The sequence below is a fragment of the Halichoerus grypus genome, chromosome 3, assembly GCF_964656455.1.
Source record: "Halichoerus grypus chromosome 3, mHalGry1.hap1.1, whole genome shotgun sequence".
NCBI lineage: Eukaryota > Metazoa > Chordata > Mammalia > Carnivora > Phocidae > Halichoerus > Halichoerus grypus.
In genome coordinates this window covers 170,387,013-170,407,201 of record NC_135714.1, presented here as the reverse complement: position 1 = coordinate 170,407,201, position 20,189 = coordinate 170,387,013, and the positions used below count along the sequence as shown (strand labels likewise).

Sequence of the window (20,189 nt, the reverse complement as noted above, 5' to 3'; positions counted from 1 at the left end):
AACTGCTTGGGTGAAGAGGCCCAGGCTTTGGAAAGAGAAGGCTTCCTTAGCTTAATGGTACTGACTGTTTGCGTTTTTGCCTTCACGGATGACCCAGAGGTTCAACAAGGCTACACTCTGCTCCAACAAGGAGTTGGGGTTTTCCACGCGGATCCTGTTGATGTCTTCCACACTGAACTGCAGCTCCCGAGCCAACTCTGCAAGCAAAGACCCGAGGCCAGGGGTGAGCCACGCCAGAGCCCGGCTCCGGCTCCCCAGCTGGGAGCCATGGAGTGGGGGGCATCTGGTGGGGAGTACCAGGAGTTAAAGGACAGTCTCCCCATGGATTTGGTAGTCCTTCTTACCCAGAAGTACCTAGTGAAACAGAGACACCTGCATCTTTGTATCTCCAGAAAGTGGGGCAGGAACACGAGTGCTCAAAAAATAGGTAGTGAATGAGTGAACGAATGAATGTCCTTTCTTTCTTTCATCACTTCAAATATGAGATGACAATACTGAGCCTCTCAGCAAGGCAAGCGCTCATGCAAGGTCACAGAACAAGCCAATGCCAGAGCTGGGCGTGGGCTGAGCCGGCGGATGCCCACTCCAGGCTGTCGAACGACACCAGGGTGCCACTTACTTTCCACCAAGAAGCAATTAGAGTGGAAATGCATTTCTGTACTTATGTTTCTTCTGGGGAAGGCATTATTTACATTTAAAATGAAAATACAAGTTCCCATCTAAATGTAAGGCAATAACACAGAATGTTAGCTTTTTCCCTCCCATTGTTTTTATTGTTATTTCTCACAGGTGCTTTGGAAGGGAGAACAACCTCAGAGTCCAATTTCAAGGATGAGGAAGACCAGAGGGACAGTGATAGTAAGAATCAGAATGTACACGTACCACACACACACACACACACACACACAAGAAGCAGCAGCAGACATTCTTTTTTGGCTTAAGAATGAATAGTCCCTGAACTTCTGTTGTAAATTTTTGTCAGAGTCTTTCAGCAAGTTATTGTTAAGGTTTCTGAGTTTGTCTGAAGCCCTCTCTATAGGGAGGCTGAGTGAAGGAAGTCCATTCATATGAAAGTTAACAAAAAAGGACCCGGGGTGGGGGTAGGGGGTGGTGGTGGTGGTGGATTAAGTTATAGGGCTGGTGACTGAGTAAAACACCATATTTTGAGCTTTCACTGTATTTTTCCCACACACAGCCTCACTTCAAATGAGATCTGCCCTTACTGTTGATGTGACTTCTGGTAGACCTCAGCAGCCAGAGATTCTAAGTGAAGAATTTTGAGACTTCTCCTTTTCTTTCTTTCTTTCCCTCAACAAAGCCAGCCTTTGAGGAAGGGCAACATGAGAACAGGGAGCAGTGGACAGGTGGTCAGGAGACATAGTTTTTTGTCTCTGTGTTTTTTATTTGTTTGATGGTTTTCCAGATTCTCTCACTAACTAGCTACAAAACTAGAGCCACTCTAACTGGATCTCAGTTTTCCCATCTGTAAAGTGAGGTGAACCAGATCGATTCTAAGGTCTCTTGTAACTTCAAAAGTTAATTCTTTCTGGGGCGCCTGGATGGCTCAGTTGGTTGAGCGTCTGATTCTTGGTTTCGGCTCAGGTCATGGGATCAAGCGCTGCGTTGGGCTCAGCGCTCAATGTGGAATCTGTCTCAGATTCTCTCTCCCTCTCCCTCCTGCTCATTCTCTCTTTCTTTCAAATAAATAAATAAATAAATTTTTAAAAAGTTAATTCTTTCTTATAAAGAAAAACCAGGCCGAAATGGAGGAGGGAGGGGGCTCACTTTGCACTGGTGCCCAAAGGCATTGCTGGGTCCAAGACAATCACACATCAGATGCACCAAGGATGGTGAGAAGAGGTTGCTCCTGAGGGGGAAGGAGCTGTAGGGGTTTGTGTAGACTGGCAAAGTGCCTTTCTGCCCCCAATTCCCCGACTCACCCGCCCAGCTGAGGCCAAGGTGTTCTGATATAATAGCCATCTTCATATCTGCTCGGTCTGTCCCACTGAGGGAACCTGGGGAGAAGCATTGGGTTGCAGTCAGTCCTCTCGGCAGGACAGGCCATCAGCAGGTGTGAGTAAATGACCTCAGATGGAGGCTCAGCTCACAGGCAGACCTCAGCGTCCGCTGGCCTGGTGGCCAAGCCTGTGCAGGCTGGGTGCAGGCCAGGGCCAAAACCTCCACATGCTGTGCTCATAATGGGCTAAGCTACTCTAGGAGTGAGGGAGAGTGATGTCACCTACAACCTTCTGGAAAGGCGGCGACACACATCGCCAAGAGTTTATACCCAGTGAGGATTCGCTGAGAATGCTGTATCTCAGGGCCAACGGCGTCAGAGTCCTTCTCCTCTCATCAGCACCGCTCACCTGCAGAGGGAAGACAAAGAAAGGGGACTTGGGGCCTGGGGCGTCCCCCTTCTTGGAGCTGCTTCAAGCCCGCGGGCCATGGGGTGGGGCATGACGCCCGTCCTGGCAAACAGTAAGTAGCCCTGCTTCTCTAGAGCCGTGATGCGAAGAACAGATGTGTGCAAAGAGGTGGGGGCAAGAGGGAGGGATGAGATCCACATACTTTATTAAGAATAACCAGAAAAAGGGGCGCCTGGGTGGCTCAGATGGTTGAGCATCTGCCTTCGGCTCAGGTCATGATCCCAGGGTCCTGGGATCAAGTCCCGCTTCGGGCTCCCTGCTGGGCGGGGAGCCTGCTTCTCCCTCTGCCTCTCTCTCTCTCTGACTCTCATGAATAAATAAATAAAACATTTTTTTTAAAAAAAAAAAGAATAACCAGATGGCAAGCTCGTGTGGCCCTTACCAGGTACCAGGCCCTGTTTAATGCTCGCAACAGTCTCTGGGTAGGTACTAGTATTACTCCCATCTCATGGATGAGGGTACTGAGGCATAGAGGGGTTAAATAACTTGCCCAAGGTCACTCAGCCAGTAAGTGGTAGAGCTGGGGTTTGAACCTAAAAACCAAGTCTTTCTTTCTGGGTTCCTTTATACTCAAAAGACCCGTTTTCGGTACTGGCCCGAGGCCTAGCACCCCAGCTCTGCAGAGAAGCACCCAGATGCTTGCTCAAGGCTGCAGGAAATCCTCTTTTGAAAGGGAAGTTGGTTCACACTCTCCCTGGACAGTAAAGAGAAACTAAGCCACGGACATATGGACAAAGCTCTGCTTTTTCCCTCGCTGGGCATGGAAGGCTGACAGCCACAGCAGCAAAGGAACAAGAACATGGAGACGCACAAGCCCTCCAAAGTCCCTGGCACAGCGGTGACTCTGAGGCTCTTACGGGGACGGATAAATCAACATACTTGGTCAGGACGCCTTTGCTGAGCTCAAAAATCTGGGTGTTTGCAGGGGCTGAGACACCAGGGCTCCCTTCTCTGAGGGCCTGGCACCCTGGGCAAGATAAGCAAGTACATGAAAAAGAGGCTTGAAAAAGACCTCGTAAACGGCCAGTAACCTTCAGCAATTCGACACCCGGTTCTAAGCCTCAGAGGCCTCAGACAAGGGGTGCCACGGTGGATGCCTGTGAGGCTCCTTCTGACCTTCGAGAAAGAACATCCTAGAGGGCTCAAGGCCCACAGTGAGAGCACACATACCACTGTCTGATACTAGCATTGCTCCTAGCTGGCGGGAAGGCCCGGGTGCGCGCTCCCTGCCGGGCCACAGTCCCCTGTCCCAAGGACAACCAAGAGCCTTCCTGGACCTCAGGGAACTCAAAGGCAGCTTTTCAACAAGAAGTCCTTCGGAAGCACTTGACCTTGAGTCTGTATGGGGATCCCCCCCACCCCGGCAAGGGCCCTCCTCGGGGGGCAGCTGACCTTGGTGCAGGGGGGCATGGTGATGTTCAAGTGGCAGAGAATGTGCTGGGCGTCCTCATACTTCATGGCCTTGCGCAGAAATGACAAGGACCCTGCTGGTTCTCGACTGCTGTCCCTCACCTACATTCACGCACACAAAAGCAAGCCTCGGGGGGCTGTTCCAGAGGCTTAGAGATTTCTGCCTCCCAAACCCCCTCGACCCGGAGGATTCATCGGCACCTTCACAGGTATGGCCAGGCGGTTCTCCCGAAATGACTGGAACTGGAAACTCCGCTGCTGGGCAGCTTTTCTGATGGGTACCAGGTTCCCAAAGAGCTCTGCGAAGAGAGGCATTCCTTCCAGAACCTGCAAGAGGAGAAAAGCAAATACAACTTGTTGGGGAGACATGCCTGCAAGTCCCGTCCTGCCTCCAGCTCTGGTCTTTCCTTCACCAGCTCACGCCCCATCTACCACACGAGACACAGGGGCCGTGCTCCGGGAAACCCCACCATTTGTTTCGAAAAAGGTTTTGTTTCCGAGGTTATGAGTGAGGCATGCCTTCTCACTTCAAAGGATTTTATAATAGGCAAGCATCTTTGTATATCTCTGGGTGGTTGATCAGGATTGCCATCTGAGTACTCTAGAACTCCACTAAAGGGTCATCACAGGGCTTCCCCAGGAGAGCTGGGTCTCTTTTTACACCTGTCCAGGAAGGTTTAGTTTATGAGAAGTGCTACAAGGACCACGTTATATTGGAATCTCATCCATGGATATAGGAATCCTTACCGTGCATATGCACAGTTTGAACCCATCGAACCCATTTGACAGTTGAGGAAACTGAAGCCCAAAGAGAAGAAATGTTTCGTCTAGTTAGTTCCCGAATCGGGACTAGAGATAGGGCTCCAGAGTGCCAGCCCTGTGCCCTCAGCCCCCCAGGAAGGCTCAGAACAGACTCTGAGGGCAGACGTTTGTAAAGGTCCTGGCTCCTTGCATGTCTTGACATGACGAGTCTCCTGGGGTCAGGACTAGGTTCCAATCCAGTCCCTGGTCCTTTCTCCTCACATCGTTTGTCCAGCTGTCCTCCCCGCCTCATCGGGGTGCTACCAGAACCCTGGCAGAGCAGGTAAACTCGTGCGCTCAGGGCTCAGACTGCTCGGACAAATCCTTTCTCTGCCTTTTCCTCAGGTGCGTGACCTTGGAGGGTGACTTCACTTCTCTGGGCCCCGGTGCCCCAGTCTGCAGACGGGGGATCCTAAGAGCACGCCCGGTGATGAGACTCAGGGGAGATTATGCTAGCTTGGCACAGCCAGGCACGGTACCTCTATGTCCCTGCTCCGAGCCACCTCGATGAAGTTCTCGTGCTGCTCCAGGGTCTTGTCCACTTTGTCATCTGTCATGCAGTAACAGCGCAGACGCCCTTCTCGGGGGTCATTCATCTTGGCAAAAATGACAAACTTGGCCATGTAGGGCACGGCGGTGAGCTCCTTGTACAGCAGAGAGGCGAAGTTCACAGCTTCGGCGGTCCGAGGACAGTCGGACAGCCAGAACCTAGAAAGAGGGGGCTGATCAGAAACACGTTCCGGCATGCCTGGTGGAGAGCTTCATCCCCGTGCCGACAGAAGGAGCCCGTGCGCCATGGGGGTGGCCGCTCTGACGGGCCTGCTGGTCGGCGCAGGGCCTGTGTGTGCAAAGGGGCAGTGGGGGGCCCTCCCTCGGGTTCCACCCCGGGATGGGCGGGTCGAGGCGTGAGGATGGGGCATGAGTGGGGGCCGTGCTGACCCCCTTCGGTGCAGGGGCTGCGGCCCACCTGGCAGAGACGTTGGTGGTGAAGGCAGCGCACTCGTTGGCATACACGAGCTTGGTTGTCCCCGTTATATCTTCCCACTGGGCTTGGTCTGTTCCTCCTGCAACAGGAGCAGAGACGGGCTGGGGGACAGCGTTCAGATGGTAGACAGAGCTTGGCGAAATGTAAGGGCGGAGCGTGGAAGGGCAGAGCCGGGTATATCTGTGTGGCCCTGAGCACAACTTTGTTCTCATACTCTCCCGCTCCTGGCGACCCCTTCTTTTAGGGGTCAGAGGGCTAGACCATGGAGGGGGCTCTACTCAGACGGATCGCCCCTCCCTCCATCCCCTAGGGAAGCCAAAGCAAGCTGATGGCTGGCTTTACCATCTCCCGTCTCCCCTGAATGTGGCCACAGGGAGCTGCTGCCGCCCGGAAGATGGCACAGAGGCAAAAGGGGCACCTCTCACCAGTGACACTGCAGAGCAGGCGAAGGCTGGTGGTGTCCCCCTCCCCGCTGTCCCTCGGGTTGTCCGTCCAGGAAGGAGGGAGCGGGATCCGAAGCCCAATGGGGCGGTAGAACTTCCGGCGCCGTGGCTCCACGGTGACAATGGGGCTGAACGTGGCCTGGTTGCCCAGCAGTTTGGTGACCAGCTCATCTGGTACGGGCTGGGCCTGCAAGGCATCAAGGGTGGACCCTCAGCCTCGAGGAGCAGAGAGGCTTGTTCACGAGGGGCAGCGCGCCCCCAAAGGGAGAGCAGGCTGTTTATGTAGAGGGCAAAGGCTCCCGGGGGACGTGGGGGGCCCTCCACCGTTGGACCACACAGATCTGTTTTGCTGAGCACAAGGCCTGTGTCAGGGCTGACGTCACTGCTCAGCTGTCTTTCCGGAGCCCTTTCTCCCCCTTTCCCTCCTGCTCCTCATTCCCGGGATGACCCGGTCCTTGCTCCGCATTAGTTAGCTCTCCAGGAAGAATCCCCTTGCGGCTGAATGCACTATCGGGGGGCTTTCTGCAGCGTAACAGGGAGAGCCCGTCTTTTCCTACCCACACGACTTTCTTTTGAGCTTTAAGGTCACACCTGTAACTGGAATTTTAAGGCATCAGACAGAAGTGGGGGGGATGTCCTGGGGAAGAGGGCCGTCCTCCCGGGGGCCTTGAGCCCCTCCCAGCCTGCGTGAGCCCGTCTCAGTTGCTGGGTGGGGGCGAGAAGCTTTAAGGTCACACCCCTAACTGGAATTTTAAGGCATCAGACAGAAGTGGGGGGATGTCCTGGGGAAGAGGGCCGTCCTGCCGGGGACCTTGAGCCCCTCCCAGCCTGCGTGAGCCCGTCTCAGTTGCTGAGGGCCGTCCTGCCGGGGGCCTTGAACCCCTCCCAGCCTGCGTGAGCCCGTCTCAGTTGCTGGGTGGGGGCGAGGAGCTTTAAGGTCACACCCCTAACTGGAATTTTAAGGCATCAGACAGAAGCGGGGGGGATGTCCTGGGGAAGAGGGCCGTCCTGCCGGGGACCTTGAGCCCCTCCCAGCCTGCGTGAGCCCGTCTCAGTTGCTGGGTGGGCTGTCCTCCCGGGGGGCTTAAGCCCCTCCCAGCCTGCGTGAGCCCGTCTCAGTTGCTGAGGGCCGTCCTCCCGGGGGCCTTGAGCCCCTCCCACTCTCCGTGAGCCAGTCTCAGTTGCTGGGTGGGGCGTCCCCCCGGGGGCCCTGAGCCCCTCCCAGCCTGCGTGAGCCCGTCTCAGTTGCTGGGTGGGCCGTCCTCCCGGGGCCTTGAGCCCCTCCCAGCCTGCGTGAGCCCGTCTCAGTTGCTGGGGGGGGGGGGGGGGGCCGAGGAGGAGGGCTGTCACCTGCAGAGCCAGCTTCACTCTCTTGGTGACAGCGTTCTCCGGGAACGTTGCCTGTACCAGCGGCACCAGCTTGCTCTTCAGGAAGCCCCCTTCAGGGCCAATGGTGTCATAGTCCTGGCAGAGCCGTGACATGATCACGAAGTACAAGGGGAAGTCGGTGGTGATGATGCGGCAGACCCTCTTCTTCTCCAGCTCCTCCAGACTCCCCAGCTCTGGAACCACACGGCACGGTGCCACCCCCGTCACGCTGGGCGCAGGCTCAACCACTGAGTCCCCAGAACCTCCGCATCCCTGGCTCCCGAGCAACGCGCCCTCCCCAGGCGCCCCCTTAGATGCTCCCCTAGGGCCCCTGAACCGGACCTGTTGGAGCCATCCCCAGTCTCTCCCACCCTCCCAAACTCCAGGCGGCCCCAACAACCCACCCCAAACGTGCAAGCTCAAATCCCACCCTCTGGAAGGAGGGTGCCCTGGGGCTGTTACCTTCGTCCATCCCATTGAGGATCTGGTCCAGATCCAGGTAGCTCTCTCCATGGCGGTTCCTATGTTCCTTCCACACGGAGCCGTTTTCACTGCGCAGCACCACAAGCTCGCGGTCCCCACGGCCATGGGAGGCAAAGTGGGGGATCTCCACGATCACGGGGCTGAGGGGACAGAGCAGATGGGGGGCAAGGGGTCCGGATGTGGGTGTGTGTGCCTGTGCGCAGGGGGCTGGGCACGGGGAGGAAAGGACAGGAGAAGGGGGGACAGTGCGTCCCTGCCTGGAGGAAGAAGGGATCCTGCAGCCATGGTGAGGCCCCCCCTGGGGCAGGTCCCGGCAGGGGAGCAGACCGCCTTGGGTTCCCGAGATGTTCCAAGGGCCCCTCACTCACTGCCAGGCTCCCGAGGAACGTCGAGCACAGGATTCCACCCCATTTCACAGGGGGCCCTCCTGCCACAGCCACAGCGGAGGCTCACACATTAACCCAGCCCTCGGACCTGAGGCCCAGAATCCGCCAGACATCCCTAGATGTCCCCAGACGGGGGACCAAACCTCTCCTAGCCTCAGCTGCCTTCTCTCTCCACCAGTGCTGATGACATTTCCCTCAGAGGAAGGCTTCAAGGAGTACATCGAAAAGGGAAAGTCAACACGAAAGCACTCTGCAGGCTATGGTGGGTGGAAACATCGCGGCGGGGACAGCAGTGCACAAAGATGGGAGGCAGGGCCTCCTGGGCAAGACTTGCCCCAGCATTACCGTCCATGGTGGCTGGTGCGTAACAGAGCTCAAGTAGAACCCCACACTTCGCTTCGGAAAGGGAAAGGAATAGGCCTCTGAAGTCCATTAATCTTGTCCTTGGGGGCAATGCTAGAGGGCTGTCTTCTAGAAATACCATTTTAGAGCTTAAAGAATTAAACGCTTGGGGGCCTCAAAGTAGGCCTGTCTTCTCAGCCCCCTCCTTAGCATCCTACAAGATTTGAGAGGAGTAAGCTCCCCCTGGGCTATGGTGTATCTGGGAGAAGGGGAGTCCGAGCTCCTGGTTCTGCTCCTCGGTCAGGACAGCAGAGAACTGAGATGGCGTGGGGCTCCGGGGCTCGCCTCTCCCTCTGCCCTGCGGCCGGGCTGACTCTGGATGGTTGCTGCTGAGGAGGCTGCGACCAACCAGTGGGGCAGGGACACGTTAGGGACACGTGTTGTGCACGTGCACGTCCAGCGCGAGTGATCTCTCACCTTAAGAACTGGGCCCCCGTGGGTCCCAGCGCAATGATCCTGCTGGCCAGGCCCTCCTCCTCAGCCAGCGGGGGCGGCGTGCTCAGCTTCTGGGGCTTGACCAGGCGGCAGGTGATGCGAGTAGGTGCAGCGCACGTCCGGGGCGGGATCACCACCCGCAGGCCATTGTGACGACTGCCCCTCATGGAGCCTCCTCGGGCATCCACCATGAAGCTCACCAGAAACCTACGGCACAGGCAGACCCGTGTCGGGCTTCTGTGCACTCTCTCTGAGATGGGGAGAGCGAGGGCCCAGAACCCGCGAGGCCCCGTCACAGGGGTCACTCACCCTGTGTGGACGGGGCTGGCCACTGGGCTGATGTTGTCTGAGGTCTCTGTGGCCGGGCTGCTGGGGATGAGTGAGTCTTCATCATACTCCTTAGAGGCCTGAGGAGGAGAGAAAGGCCAATTGCCCCATCGCTTCCTGGGCCACGGGAGCTAGTCCTGCCCAGCTGGTGGTGTTCCGGGCCGGGGAGGCTTGGGAGCATCTCCTTGCCAGAAAGCAAGTGACCCAGTGGCAGACAAGGACACCACTGACCCTTTTGGACAAGGCTTTCCTGGAGTCGAAAAGGAAGCACAAACTTCTTCCTACCGCCATGGCTTCTCCTTGGCTCCTTTTAGGTCCCACATCTACTGCACAAACGGCAGACCCACCCGCTCTTTCCTCCAGCCACACCCCAGTGTGAAACCCCTGTTCTAGGGAGCTTGGTTTTCAAAGACTCACCCCCGGAGCCATGCACCATCACCTACTAGCTACTTAGCTCGGGCAAGTGACTTATCTCGCAGGCATCTGAGATACGGAGGTGACCAGAGCAGATCCTACCCTTGGGGGGCTTCCTGTGGCCTCATCTGCAAACGGGACAGTCCCTGCCCCTCAGTGATGCTGTGGTGGCAGAGACATGGGGCTGCCATACATGGGGCCTTGCATATCACAAGGACTCATGAAAGCCAGCAGGGTCTGCATCTGGCCCTTGGCCCTTTCTGGGTTTATTCCCAACTCTGCTCTCACTCCCAGGGGCCTGACGCCTTTGCCCCTCTCTGTCGCTGGTCCTGTCCACCCACCCTCACACCTTGCCTCCTACACGAAACTTTCCCATGACTCTAATCCAGAAGGCTTCACACGGCACGATTGAGCACCGGGACAGGGATTCTTCCTGCTTTCTGGGTTAATTAGCTTCAGATATCCGAGCCCACCCTTCCCAGTTGGCCCATCTGCTCCTAGGGGGCAGGCTTGGGTCTCAAAGTTCTACGTCGAGCCCGGAACAGGGCACGGAGTAGGAATCCAGGAATACCCACTGGCTTGAGTTCATGATTTAGCAAGAAGCTGAAGAGAATGGGTTGGTCACGGAACAACAGGACATAGGTTGACTTGGTGACTTTCTTGTCTTTGGCGGCATCCGGGGAATAGGCCAGAACTGTGCCAGGGCCATAGTTGACCCTATCTCCCAAATGCCTCCACGTGAGTGACAACAGCATCACAGCACTATGACATACCCTAGCATGGAATGGCTGATGGGACAGCTTCTTAGCTGCCTTGTCCCTGCACGCCACCTCTGTGCGGGGCTATGGCTGCTGCCGTCACACCCGGAGCCCCGGGGTGGCGGAGGCCAAGACCAGCCGCGGCTGGAGATGGGCCATGCCCGGCTCGGTTACCAGGCCTCAGGGCAATGATCTCCAATCTCCAAATGCCACACTGCTTTTTATCCTAGAAAACCCCCTTGCCGTGGAGAAAAAAAAAAAAAAAGGTGCCAAATAGCATACAATGAAATCAAGGGGAATTAAATTGTTTGAAACCACCCCACTGTTTTTTCGGACAAATTCAGGTGGCATCCAGGGAAGCCGCAAGCAGGGGACTATGATGACTAACAGTCCCCCTGGGAGCACTCTCTGACGCCCCTTGGTCTTTTCAGCTCCCGATAATCCGTTGAGGAAGGGGAGGCAGAAACTGTCCCCCTTTATAACGGATGTGAAAGAGAGGAGGCCCGTGCCTGTGCACGCAGCTCGGCTTCAGCTGCCTCCCCAGCACCGTGACCCGCTGCAGGGGCACTGGGCCTGTGCCCGGGGTGGGGGGGTGGTGATGGCTGTGGCCAGGACAGCACGGGCTTCGGAGCCAGAATTTCGGAGCCTCGCTTGTGGCTGGATGAGCGTGTTTTGCACACTCTTGGGTCCTCAGAAGCTCCTATCATTCATATCTGGGGTAAGAACTCGGGCAGCACGGGGGTCGGCAAGGGACACGTGGAAGCAAGGATCTAAGAGCTTGGTAAGCGCCACAGGCTTTAGAATTCGTAGTTGCTATTGTACTGCGGGTCATCTCAAAACCATCACTGTCCCGGGGTACCCGCTCTCTGCCGACGGGAAAAAAGAGAAAAGGTGCTTCTTACCTGTTCCGGCTCTTCCGATCTGATCACCACTGTCTCAGGTGTGACACAAGGGATCCTCGGGATGGCTGGAGATTCCACCCTATATACCCAGAACATTGGGAAATCAAAGGGATGATCCTTCTAAGTGGCCCCCATCTACCATGGGAGGCCTAACAAAACAGCTCTGTACCCCCGTGATAACCTCTCCCACCTGCCCCCGTTGCTGCACCCCAAAGCGCCCATCACACAGGCAATACTTCCCAGCCTCGCGCATGGACCAGCCTCTTCCCCTCGCCTCAGAGCCTCTCCCCGGGGCCTCGTTGACCTTCACAAGCCAGGTGAAGGGGCTGCCTCCTGCACGAAGCCTTCCCTCACACTTACCACCTCCTTCTCAGTCTCACAGCCCTTGTTGGTAGGATCCTCACTCTGGCCTTAACATCTCATTCTCTGGGTGGGTGTGTTGTGATCCCACCAAATAAATTGGTCAGTTCTTTATGAACGATCAAGTCTTGTATTTCTTCCTAGCTGATGTGCAGTAAGTACTAATGATGTTGAGTTTTGGGATTTATATTTTATCCAATAAATACTAACTGATTAACTATTCTGGGGTTTCACTTCCCGCTGGTCCACTGCCCTGTTTAGTAGAAGCCATGGGACTGAGCCGGCACACGTCTATTTTTTCAGAAAACACTGAGGACTTGGTGTTTCTACAGAGCTGTCACTTTTAGATTTATTTGCCAAACCTCCCTCTGTGCCGAGGGACCCACATAGGAATAACTCCCAGCGGCGGGGGGGGGAATGTGTTCCGGGCGGACACAAACCCTCCGTGGGTCTCCCTAAGGTGCCATGATGACAGAGGGACATGGTCAGCGTGTGAGCTTAGCTTGGTCACCATTGTGAATGTGAACCTTCCTCAGGGGACCTTTCTGGTGGGAAACTGGGGGTGCAGGAGAGGGAAGGGCTGTGAACAGGAGACCGAGAGAGGGAGGCAGAGGGTTGGGAGCAGGGCATGGAAGACGAAGGGACACACTGCTGGACAGCATGCTGTAAGGGGGGCCTCCGTGTCCCCACCTGGAGGTCAAGGCACAGAGCTTGCTGATCCTAAGGAAGCCACAGTCCGACCACCCGGCATCCCATCCCTGTCAGTGGCACACGCGGGGCCTGGCCTTCTGGTCGGGAGTCCCTCTCCTCTGTGCCCCAGAGCTGGACCTGTGCGTCCACGGTATGCCCGCTCCTTACACTTGGTCCAGCTTCGGCACGAAATCCAGCAGCTCCTTCTCTTCGTCTATTTCCCTGGAATCCTGCCTCTCAGCCTTGGAGTCGAGTTCTTCCCCTGAAACCACACAAGCTGATGTGAGGGACTGAAGGGAGATTTCCTCTTTCTTTTTAAAAAGTGCTCTCCCGCTCCTCCTCTCAGTGCTGGCTCCTGAGGAGTGGAGCAAGGTCCCTGCTGCTCCAAGGGGACCACTAACAGTGTCTTCGGCCAGTCCTGTTCCTCCAGCCCCCGCGCACAGAGCAAGACAGCCAGCTCCTAACAGCTCAGTCTACGCCAGGCTTTGTGGAAGACAAAAAATACAGCCCAGAAAGGACTGTCTCGGCTTGACAAGTTGCACCTCCCAATAGCCCTTGCAGGGTATGCAGACACCAAGGAAAGAGTTATTTCTATCCTTTGTCACACGGCACACTGCAGAAGGGTCAACTACAGTGGGACTGAACCCATTCATTCTGAAGGGCTTTAGGGTTTTTGGCAATCACGGCAGCCGAGACTTCATGATTTCCTAAGTCCCTTCCCAAAAGGTTCAAACTATGTCTGCAAGCCAGACTGCCTCTTTGTTTCTCTCTCCTTGCTTGGACTGGAGTGGGAGCCCTCGACCTTGCAGTGTCCTTTCCTGTCACTTAGCAGTGAGTGGCCTGGCTCTGTGATCTGGAGCTGACAGAATGGAAGAACGGCTCATGCAGTTATGATCACGAACACGGTGGCATGGGTACAGACACGGAAATGGACAGGCGGGAACCACCCGCCTGGGCATGGATCTTACGGGCGCACATCTCCTGTTAGAGTCAAGCTCCTGGCTCCGAACTGTTAGCCATCGGAGGAGGGTGGAAAGCAGGAATGGATTAGTGAGAGCTGGGATTGCTTAGGGTGGGATGCACTCGTGAGAAAGGGCCACAGGGAACAGAAAGTGTTTCATACCCATTATAGTTATATGAGCGGTTCCTGGAAAGCAAAGAAGAGCCAAGTTTAAGAAAGGACAGGATTGAAGTCAGTTAAAGCAAGAGGCCTATCATTAAAGGGGACACAAAGGGACCTTTAATCATCTCACCGACACGGTTATACCACCAGGGGCTGGAGGGAGAATCCAGACCAACCCCACCATTTTACATCACAAGGGGTCCCCCCTCAGACTTCCGTGAAGAGATGGGCTTATGTGGGGCAGGAAAAAATACTAAAGCACTCTGTGGGTCACAGAAGCTGAAACTCTAGTCGTTTCATAATAATGGATACACTCCAAAACCTACTGACCCACTATGGGGTCAGAAGCGTAGCTTACTAAGAAAAGATTCTTACAGAATTTAAATGAATAACTTCTTATTTGTTCAAAGCACAAGGAAAATCTCAGGCAAAATTTTATTGCAGTTCTTTACAGTCTGAGAGTTGATCTGAGTAGAATCATACTCCATGTATTACATATGTAAATACATATATTTATGAAACTTCACGGAATTTTGTATTTTAATCTCTGAGATGTCGATTTTTCCTTCTCCTGAAATTACACTAAAGGAGTGTTTTTGATAACAGACAACGTCATTAAAAAGCGGGTCTCTCTGGCTTTGGTCCAGACCCGCAGACCGAGGCTGTGCGGCATGGCAGGTAGCCGGAAGCCCCCAGCGAGAGAGGGCTCACCGTCCCCTGTGCTCCCTTCATCCTGACTTGCCCCCCGCTTTTTGTTAATCCCAGACTTTACCTTCATCTTCAGAGACATCCAGGATTTCATCTACCGTCTCAGGGAAACTCAGCCGGTGCTTGTCACTGGTTAACTAAATTGAGAGAAAGCAGAGAATTCAACCCATCTAGAACAGTGGGCCCTTTCACTGATCCAGCAGTTACCTGGTTATGACTGTGGAGACAGGAAGGAAGTGGGAAAGGAGGTTTGTCTTTGCCCTCGGCTGAAAGCTCAAGTCTGGCAAGGGGGCAAAGAGGCAGCGCCAGCTTCCTATTGCCTGGTCTGCCCCCACCCCATCTTGCTGTTTGCCCCCCCAGCTCTGCTCACAGCCCTAGTCTTCTCGCCACTAGGTGGCAGCACAACTCCGCGCGATGGAGAACACTCTCCCCGCGGGCCCCATCCCCGCCTTGGCGTGGTGCTTCCTACCCCGTCCCCAGAATGCGCCCCTCTTTTCCCGGAATAACCCACAGGGTCGCCCTGTCAGGCTGTGTGTGTCTGGGGTGGCAGGTGCAGTGGAGAGGCGGACATACCACAAAACTGGGTTCATCCGTGACAACCTTGAGCACGTCTGTGACCGAAATGTAGCCCAAGCGCTTGGCTATTGCCAGAGGTGTGGTTCCATTCTGGGAAAAACGGCAGAGAGCGGATGAGATCAGACAAGGAATGGACTCTGGGGGGAAAGCATTGCCCCTTTTACACAGACCAAGCTCACGTTTTAATTGTTTGGAAGGGTCTAGGTGGACACATTGCACCTCGGAGCCCAGACCAAGGCCCCTGCGCATGCGTGAGCCCAGACGGGTGTTAGCAACAATGCTTGCAAAGTCGGGGTACGGAAGAGAGGAGGGCAGTGATCCTTTAAATCTGGAGCACTGAGAGCGGGAGTTTTGAAACGAGAACGGGGGAAATCCTGCCAGGACATGCCAAGAACTGCCAAGAGGGAACCAAACCGACTGGAAGGAATGGGTCCGGAAGGCACCATATGCAATTCTGGAATAGGAACGTGAAGAGCAACGCGGCTCACTGCTCCCAACACCGGTTCTTTGGGTGTCAGTTACTGAGCGTTAAAATAGTTAAAATAATCCATACACACTTCAATGAACTATTTAGGCCAATCAGAAATCACAATCACCAGAAACAGGGGAGGGGGTTATCTTCTACTATTTGAAGAGACAGAGCTACGTGGAAGTAAATTGATGTTGAGGCTTTATTTTTCTTTTGAGTTCTCCAGTCTCAGGATGTGCCCTGGACCCCATGCAGATTCAGCTCCGGCCACAATTATAAATTTAGCAACCACATCTACAGTCAAACGTCCATACGCTTTCAGAGCTGGATGCAGCCATGGAGAAGATCTAGTAAAGCCTTCATGGTGTCAGATGAGGAAGCCCCACTCAACCACGATCCCGATGCCAAAGACAACCCTGAAGCCCCGAAACAGCAGGGACCACCTGAGACATTTGGTTGTGCACACTTGTACTATATTGACAGCAACTTCACATCGTATAGAAAGAGTTTCAAAGGTAATATTTAAATAAAGGTAGAAGGGAGAGGGTAAATGGTACTTAAAAGGATACCCTACAGGGGCGCCTGGGTGGCTCAGTTGGTTAAGCGTTTGCCTTCGGCTCAGGTCATGATCTTGGGGTCCTCAGATCAAGTCTGCTTCTCCCTCTCCCTCTGCCCCTCCCCCTGCTCTTCCATTCACTCTCTCTCTCTCAAATAAATAAATAAAATTAAAAAAAAAAAAAGGATAGCCTACAGTTCACCAGAACCTACAGTTCAGGGCAGCCCATAGTGCAGTCCCCAGACGGGCAGTAAGGATAGGCTGAGCCTCTGCGGTTGGTAGGGGTCTCACAGGGCTGCCCGTGAGAGCGGTTTTCCGAAATGAGGAAACTGGTGGGTACTTACCGAGCTGACCTCGTTTGGGGAGGCACCATTTTTGAGAAGCAGTGTCACGATGTCTGTATGTCCTTGTTGGGCCGCCTGGTGCAAGGGACTGTAGCCTTGCTGTAAAGCGAGGTGACATTTTGGCAGGATTAACTAGCTATGAGGGAAAGAACTACTCACATATTACAGAGCCTGTCTTCTATGCGCAACCCACAAAAAATGCATTTCCCCCAGTTCCTCCTCCAGGGTCAAAGCTTAACATTGTGGCAGAGCCCCAGGCACACCAGAGTAACTCTGACTGCATCCTAATTTGGCACTTAGGAAGTATAGAGGTCAGCTCTCCAGTGTTCCCGTACCTTCGTCTTGGCATTGACGTCTGCCTGGTGCTGTAGCAGAAACTTCACCAGCTTGATATTTCCATAATGACTGGCCACGTGGAGTGGAGTATAACCCATCTGAGAAGCAAGAGGTGAGAATGAGTGAGCAGGGGGGCTGCCGGGCATCCCCAGAGCCATTGTGGCTGGGCATTGCTGCAATCCTTAGAACGGCTGCTCAAAAGGGAGGACGGCCAGGGAAGCCCGTTGGAAGGCTAGCAGCTGCCACGAGGGGTGGGGGCCACTGGCCTGGGAAGGAACAGGGCTTGGTTTCAGACAAATGAAGTTTGAGATGTCTGCGAGCGCCGAGTGGAGATGCCAAGTAGACAACGGGAAAACGGACACTGAGCCCCATGAAGAGGTCTAGGCAAGGAGACGCCTATGCAAGGTGCAAGTCCTGCAGACGAGAATGAGTGTAGAGAGAAGAAGTGGGGCCCACATTCCGAGGCAGCACGTAGAGGGAGAGACAGAGAAGAGGAGGTGTGAGGAGGCAGCAGGCAAAGCTGGGGAGCCACAGGTAACAGAAGCAGGGGGGGATCAGTCCAGAGGGAAAGAGCCTCCATCAGGCTGTCTGCTGGGAAGGGGGCTCCGATGGGGACTCATGGTCGCATGGAGGCTGCTGCCGACCTGGGCAAGGGCATACTTATTTCCACTAGAAAGGTGAAATCCCACTGTCCAAAACCCCACAAAGGCTGTCCAGGTTACTGAGTTGTAATGGAATGGAATGTATAGGAACTGGTCATTGCTTGAAACAACCAGGTTTGGGGTATTACTGACCACTTAGAGCTTAGGCTGCAAAGGAGTTCATTTTCAAGAAATCTGTTCTGCTGAATGGCTGGGTGCTTCCCTGAAAGCCGACAAGCCAAGGTTCCCCGAGCCCTTTGGTCCTAAGTGTCCCTGAGGAACTGGTGCCAGATCCCAGAAACCATCTTGAAACAGACACTGCAGTCTGGACCTCAAGCAATAGTATGGCTCTGGGACCCCAATTCTAACTCACACTACAGGGTCTCTCATGCAGGACCCCGAAAGACCTAAGTGGGCCCAAAAAACCTCAAAGATCCAGAACGTTGTTGGGTTTTAAGCAGATTCCTGGTGAAGCTGCAGACAGTTGGGGATCAAACAGTTGCTAGATTTTTCTCCAAGAGACTTCAATATCACATGGTTGATCGTCAGTCCCCCCAGCCTCCTACTGTCCCCTCCACACTGGACTGCAAATCCTCCAGGCAGGTCCCCCACTGTGTGCTGTGCACTCCGTTATCCTCAACTACCCCACAGAGCTCCTCGCACACAGAAGTGGTTCACACAAAGTTGAACTGGATTTAACTAATTGCTGGAATAAAAGGCCTGAATTTTCAAGCGAATCCACGAAAGCCTGACATTTTGACACACTGCTCACATAGAATAGGTCATAGATTCATGATTAAACGTTCCTCTTAGTTTCTCACTACAGAGGTTCAAAGGTCTAGGAAACTTTCCAAAGTTCCCCACCGGAAAGTAAGATCATTAGGATCGGTGTCTTCAAACTCCACTGCCGCCCCTAGGAAGTGGCAGAGAAGAATGGGCTGCTGAGCCCTTGGGGTTTCAAAGCTCTGCGAACGAGCCGCCTCTGAAGCGGGAGGGAGGCCGGCAATGGGCAGGACAAGGACGTGCACAGGGGAGAAGGGAGGCCAAGCCCACACGGACACAAGCACGAGCTGCCTGCCTTACCCGGGTGGTGGCGTCCACCGTGACACCGTGTTTGATGAGCACGTCTGCCACTGGAACGTGGCCTTCTTGTGCTACGAGATGGAGGGGGGTGAGTCCACTCTGGAAAGAAAAAGGCGTTCATCACCTTGTGTCCAGTAAAGAATCCTGGGCCACCGTGAAAGAGCACTGAGGCTAGGAGCCCCAACCTGACTGTGCAGCCACCAAACAGCTGTGGGACCTGGGACGAAGCTCTTCCAGCTCTGGGCCTCTATATCCTTATCTAAAAAATGAGGTGGTTTAGCTAAATTAGAGGTCAGCAACGTTTTCTGCTAAGGCCCAGATGGTCAATAGTTTAGGCTTATGTCTCTGTCACAACTACCCAACTCTGTCAGTTATAGTGAGAAAGTGGCTACGGCCAACCCGGAAACAAACAGGCACGGCTATGTTCCGATAAAACTTTATTTATACCAACAAGTGGTGGGCCGGTTTTGGCCCACGGGCCCTAGTTTGCTGACCTCTGAACTAGATAAACTTTATGGAACTTTCCATTTATAACATTCCCTACTTCCCCGATTTAACATAAGCCTCAGACCCTACTTTCCTTATCTAGAAAACAGGTTATCACTGACCTATCTTGAGCACAAAGTAAGGTTCACTTGAGAAAACACAGATGAAAACACGCTGGAAAACACAATGTGCCATTTAAACGTGGCATGTGACTAGCACCTCACAACCCATCCCACACTGTCAAAGAATGGATGAACCTGCTGGCACTGAAAATGCCATATTCTTGGGAGTTCTCACCACACCTTTCTCAGGAGGATAAGGATGCACCAGAGATATGGCCTGGTATGTGCACACTCACACCAAAATGTCGGAAAAGTCTTCTCTCCCCCGTACCCTACTCAATACGCTCCCCTAACTATGGGGCAAATAGAGCTATGATTCCTCTGCAGTTGGAGTCAGGGGGCAGGGCCTGTCCCCTCTCCAGGGAGGGAGGCCCCCCTCGGCCTTCTGCACCTTCCTGCCTGCTGACCAGAGGCCCATGAACAGTAACGAGGCCTGAGCAGGCGGGCGGGTGGGGTGGAACAGTCCTACCTCAGTCACAAGTCTCTGGGTGACTTGCCTGATTCTTGGGATAACACGGTAATTCGCCCTGTGAGGTGGCGCGTGGATGAGTGAGGATGTCTCCAGTACAGAGAATCACCATCACCCTCATGGCTCCTCACAGAGCCTGCGTGAAATGGCATGGCACAAGCAAGAAACCAAGCATCCGATCCAATGTAACGGTCCTGCCCTAACAGTTCCCTCCTGGGAGTCACCTGTCCAAACCTGTGCAAAAAGAACCAATGGATCTACAGGGTTTTAACAGATCTGCTTACCCTTAAAATGCTTGCCTTTCTGAAACCGTTCCCTCATCATCTAAAGAAGTGGCTCCTTGTATTGGTTCCATGATATGAAATGTCCAGAATAGGCCAATTCAAAGAGGTAGTAGATTAGTGGTTGGTGAGGACTGAGAGATTTGGGGGAAATGGGGAGTGGCTGCCAACGGGTATGAGGCTTCTTTGTGGGGTGATGAAAATGTTCTGGAATTAGATAGTGGTGATGGTGGCCCGATTCTGAAATATACTAAAAATCACCAAATAGGACAGTTCAAAAGGATGAATTTTATTGTATATAAATTATATTTGAATAAAACTATTATTTAAAAAAATAAGTGATTCTTAGTCTTTCTGGAGTCATGCATTCCTTTGAGAAGCTGAGAAAAACTATGAAGACCTCAC

General features: G+C 54.0%; 1 protein-coding gene across 14 annotated transcripts in view; it reads right to left on the bottom strand.

The window, feature by feature from the left end:
- The window catches only part of ANK1 (ankyrin 1), a 207,505-nt gene that overhangs the window by 33,852 nt on the left and 153,464 nt on the right, over positions 1-20,189 (bottom strand). For 11 of the 14 annotated variants that reach the window (XM_036102295.2, XM_036102296.2, XM_078069580.1 and 8 more), the window contains 20 exons: positions 18,427-18,525; positions 16,702-16,800; positions 16,367-16,465; positions 14,995-15,087; positions 14,486-14,558; positions 13,714-13,737; positions 12,759-12,852; positions 11,541-11,619; positions 9,449-9,546; positions 9,122-9,346; positions 7,896-8,056; positions 7,416-7,627; positions 6,048-6,252; positions 5,605-5,701; positions 5,117-5,345; positions 4,038-4,163; positions 3,819-3,938; positions 2,288-2,366; positions 1,941-2,015; positions 66-197 (listed from right to left, as the gene is read on the bottom strand). In XM_036102295.2, coding sequence (XP_035958188.1) covers positions 66-197; positions 1,941-2,015; positions 2,288-2,366; positions 3,819-3,938; positions 4,038-4,163; positions 5,117-5,345; positions 5,605-5,701; positions 6,048-6,252; positions 7,416-7,627; positions 7,896-8,056; positions 9,122-9,346; positions 9,449-9,546; positions 11,541-11,619; positions 12,759-12,852; positions 13,714-13,737; positions 14,486-14,558; positions 14,995-15,087; positions 16,367-16,465; positions 16,702-16,800; positions 18,427-18,525 — 2,419 coding nt within the window. The remainder of the gene's footprint in view (positions 1-65; positions 198-1,940; positions 2,016-2,287; positions 2,367-3,818; positions 3,939-4,037; positions 4,164-5,116; positions 5,346-5,604; positions 5,702-6,047; positions 6,253-7,415; positions 7,628-7,895; positions 8,057-9,121; positions 9,347-9,448; positions 9,547-11,540; positions 11,620-12,758; positions 12,853-13,713; positions 13,738-14,485; positions 14,559-14,994; positions 15,088-16,366; positions 16,466-16,701; positions 16,801-18,426; positions 18,526-20,189) is intronic. The other 3 variants (XM_036102285.2, XM_036102289.2, XM_036102290.2) reach the window with 1 other exon arrangement.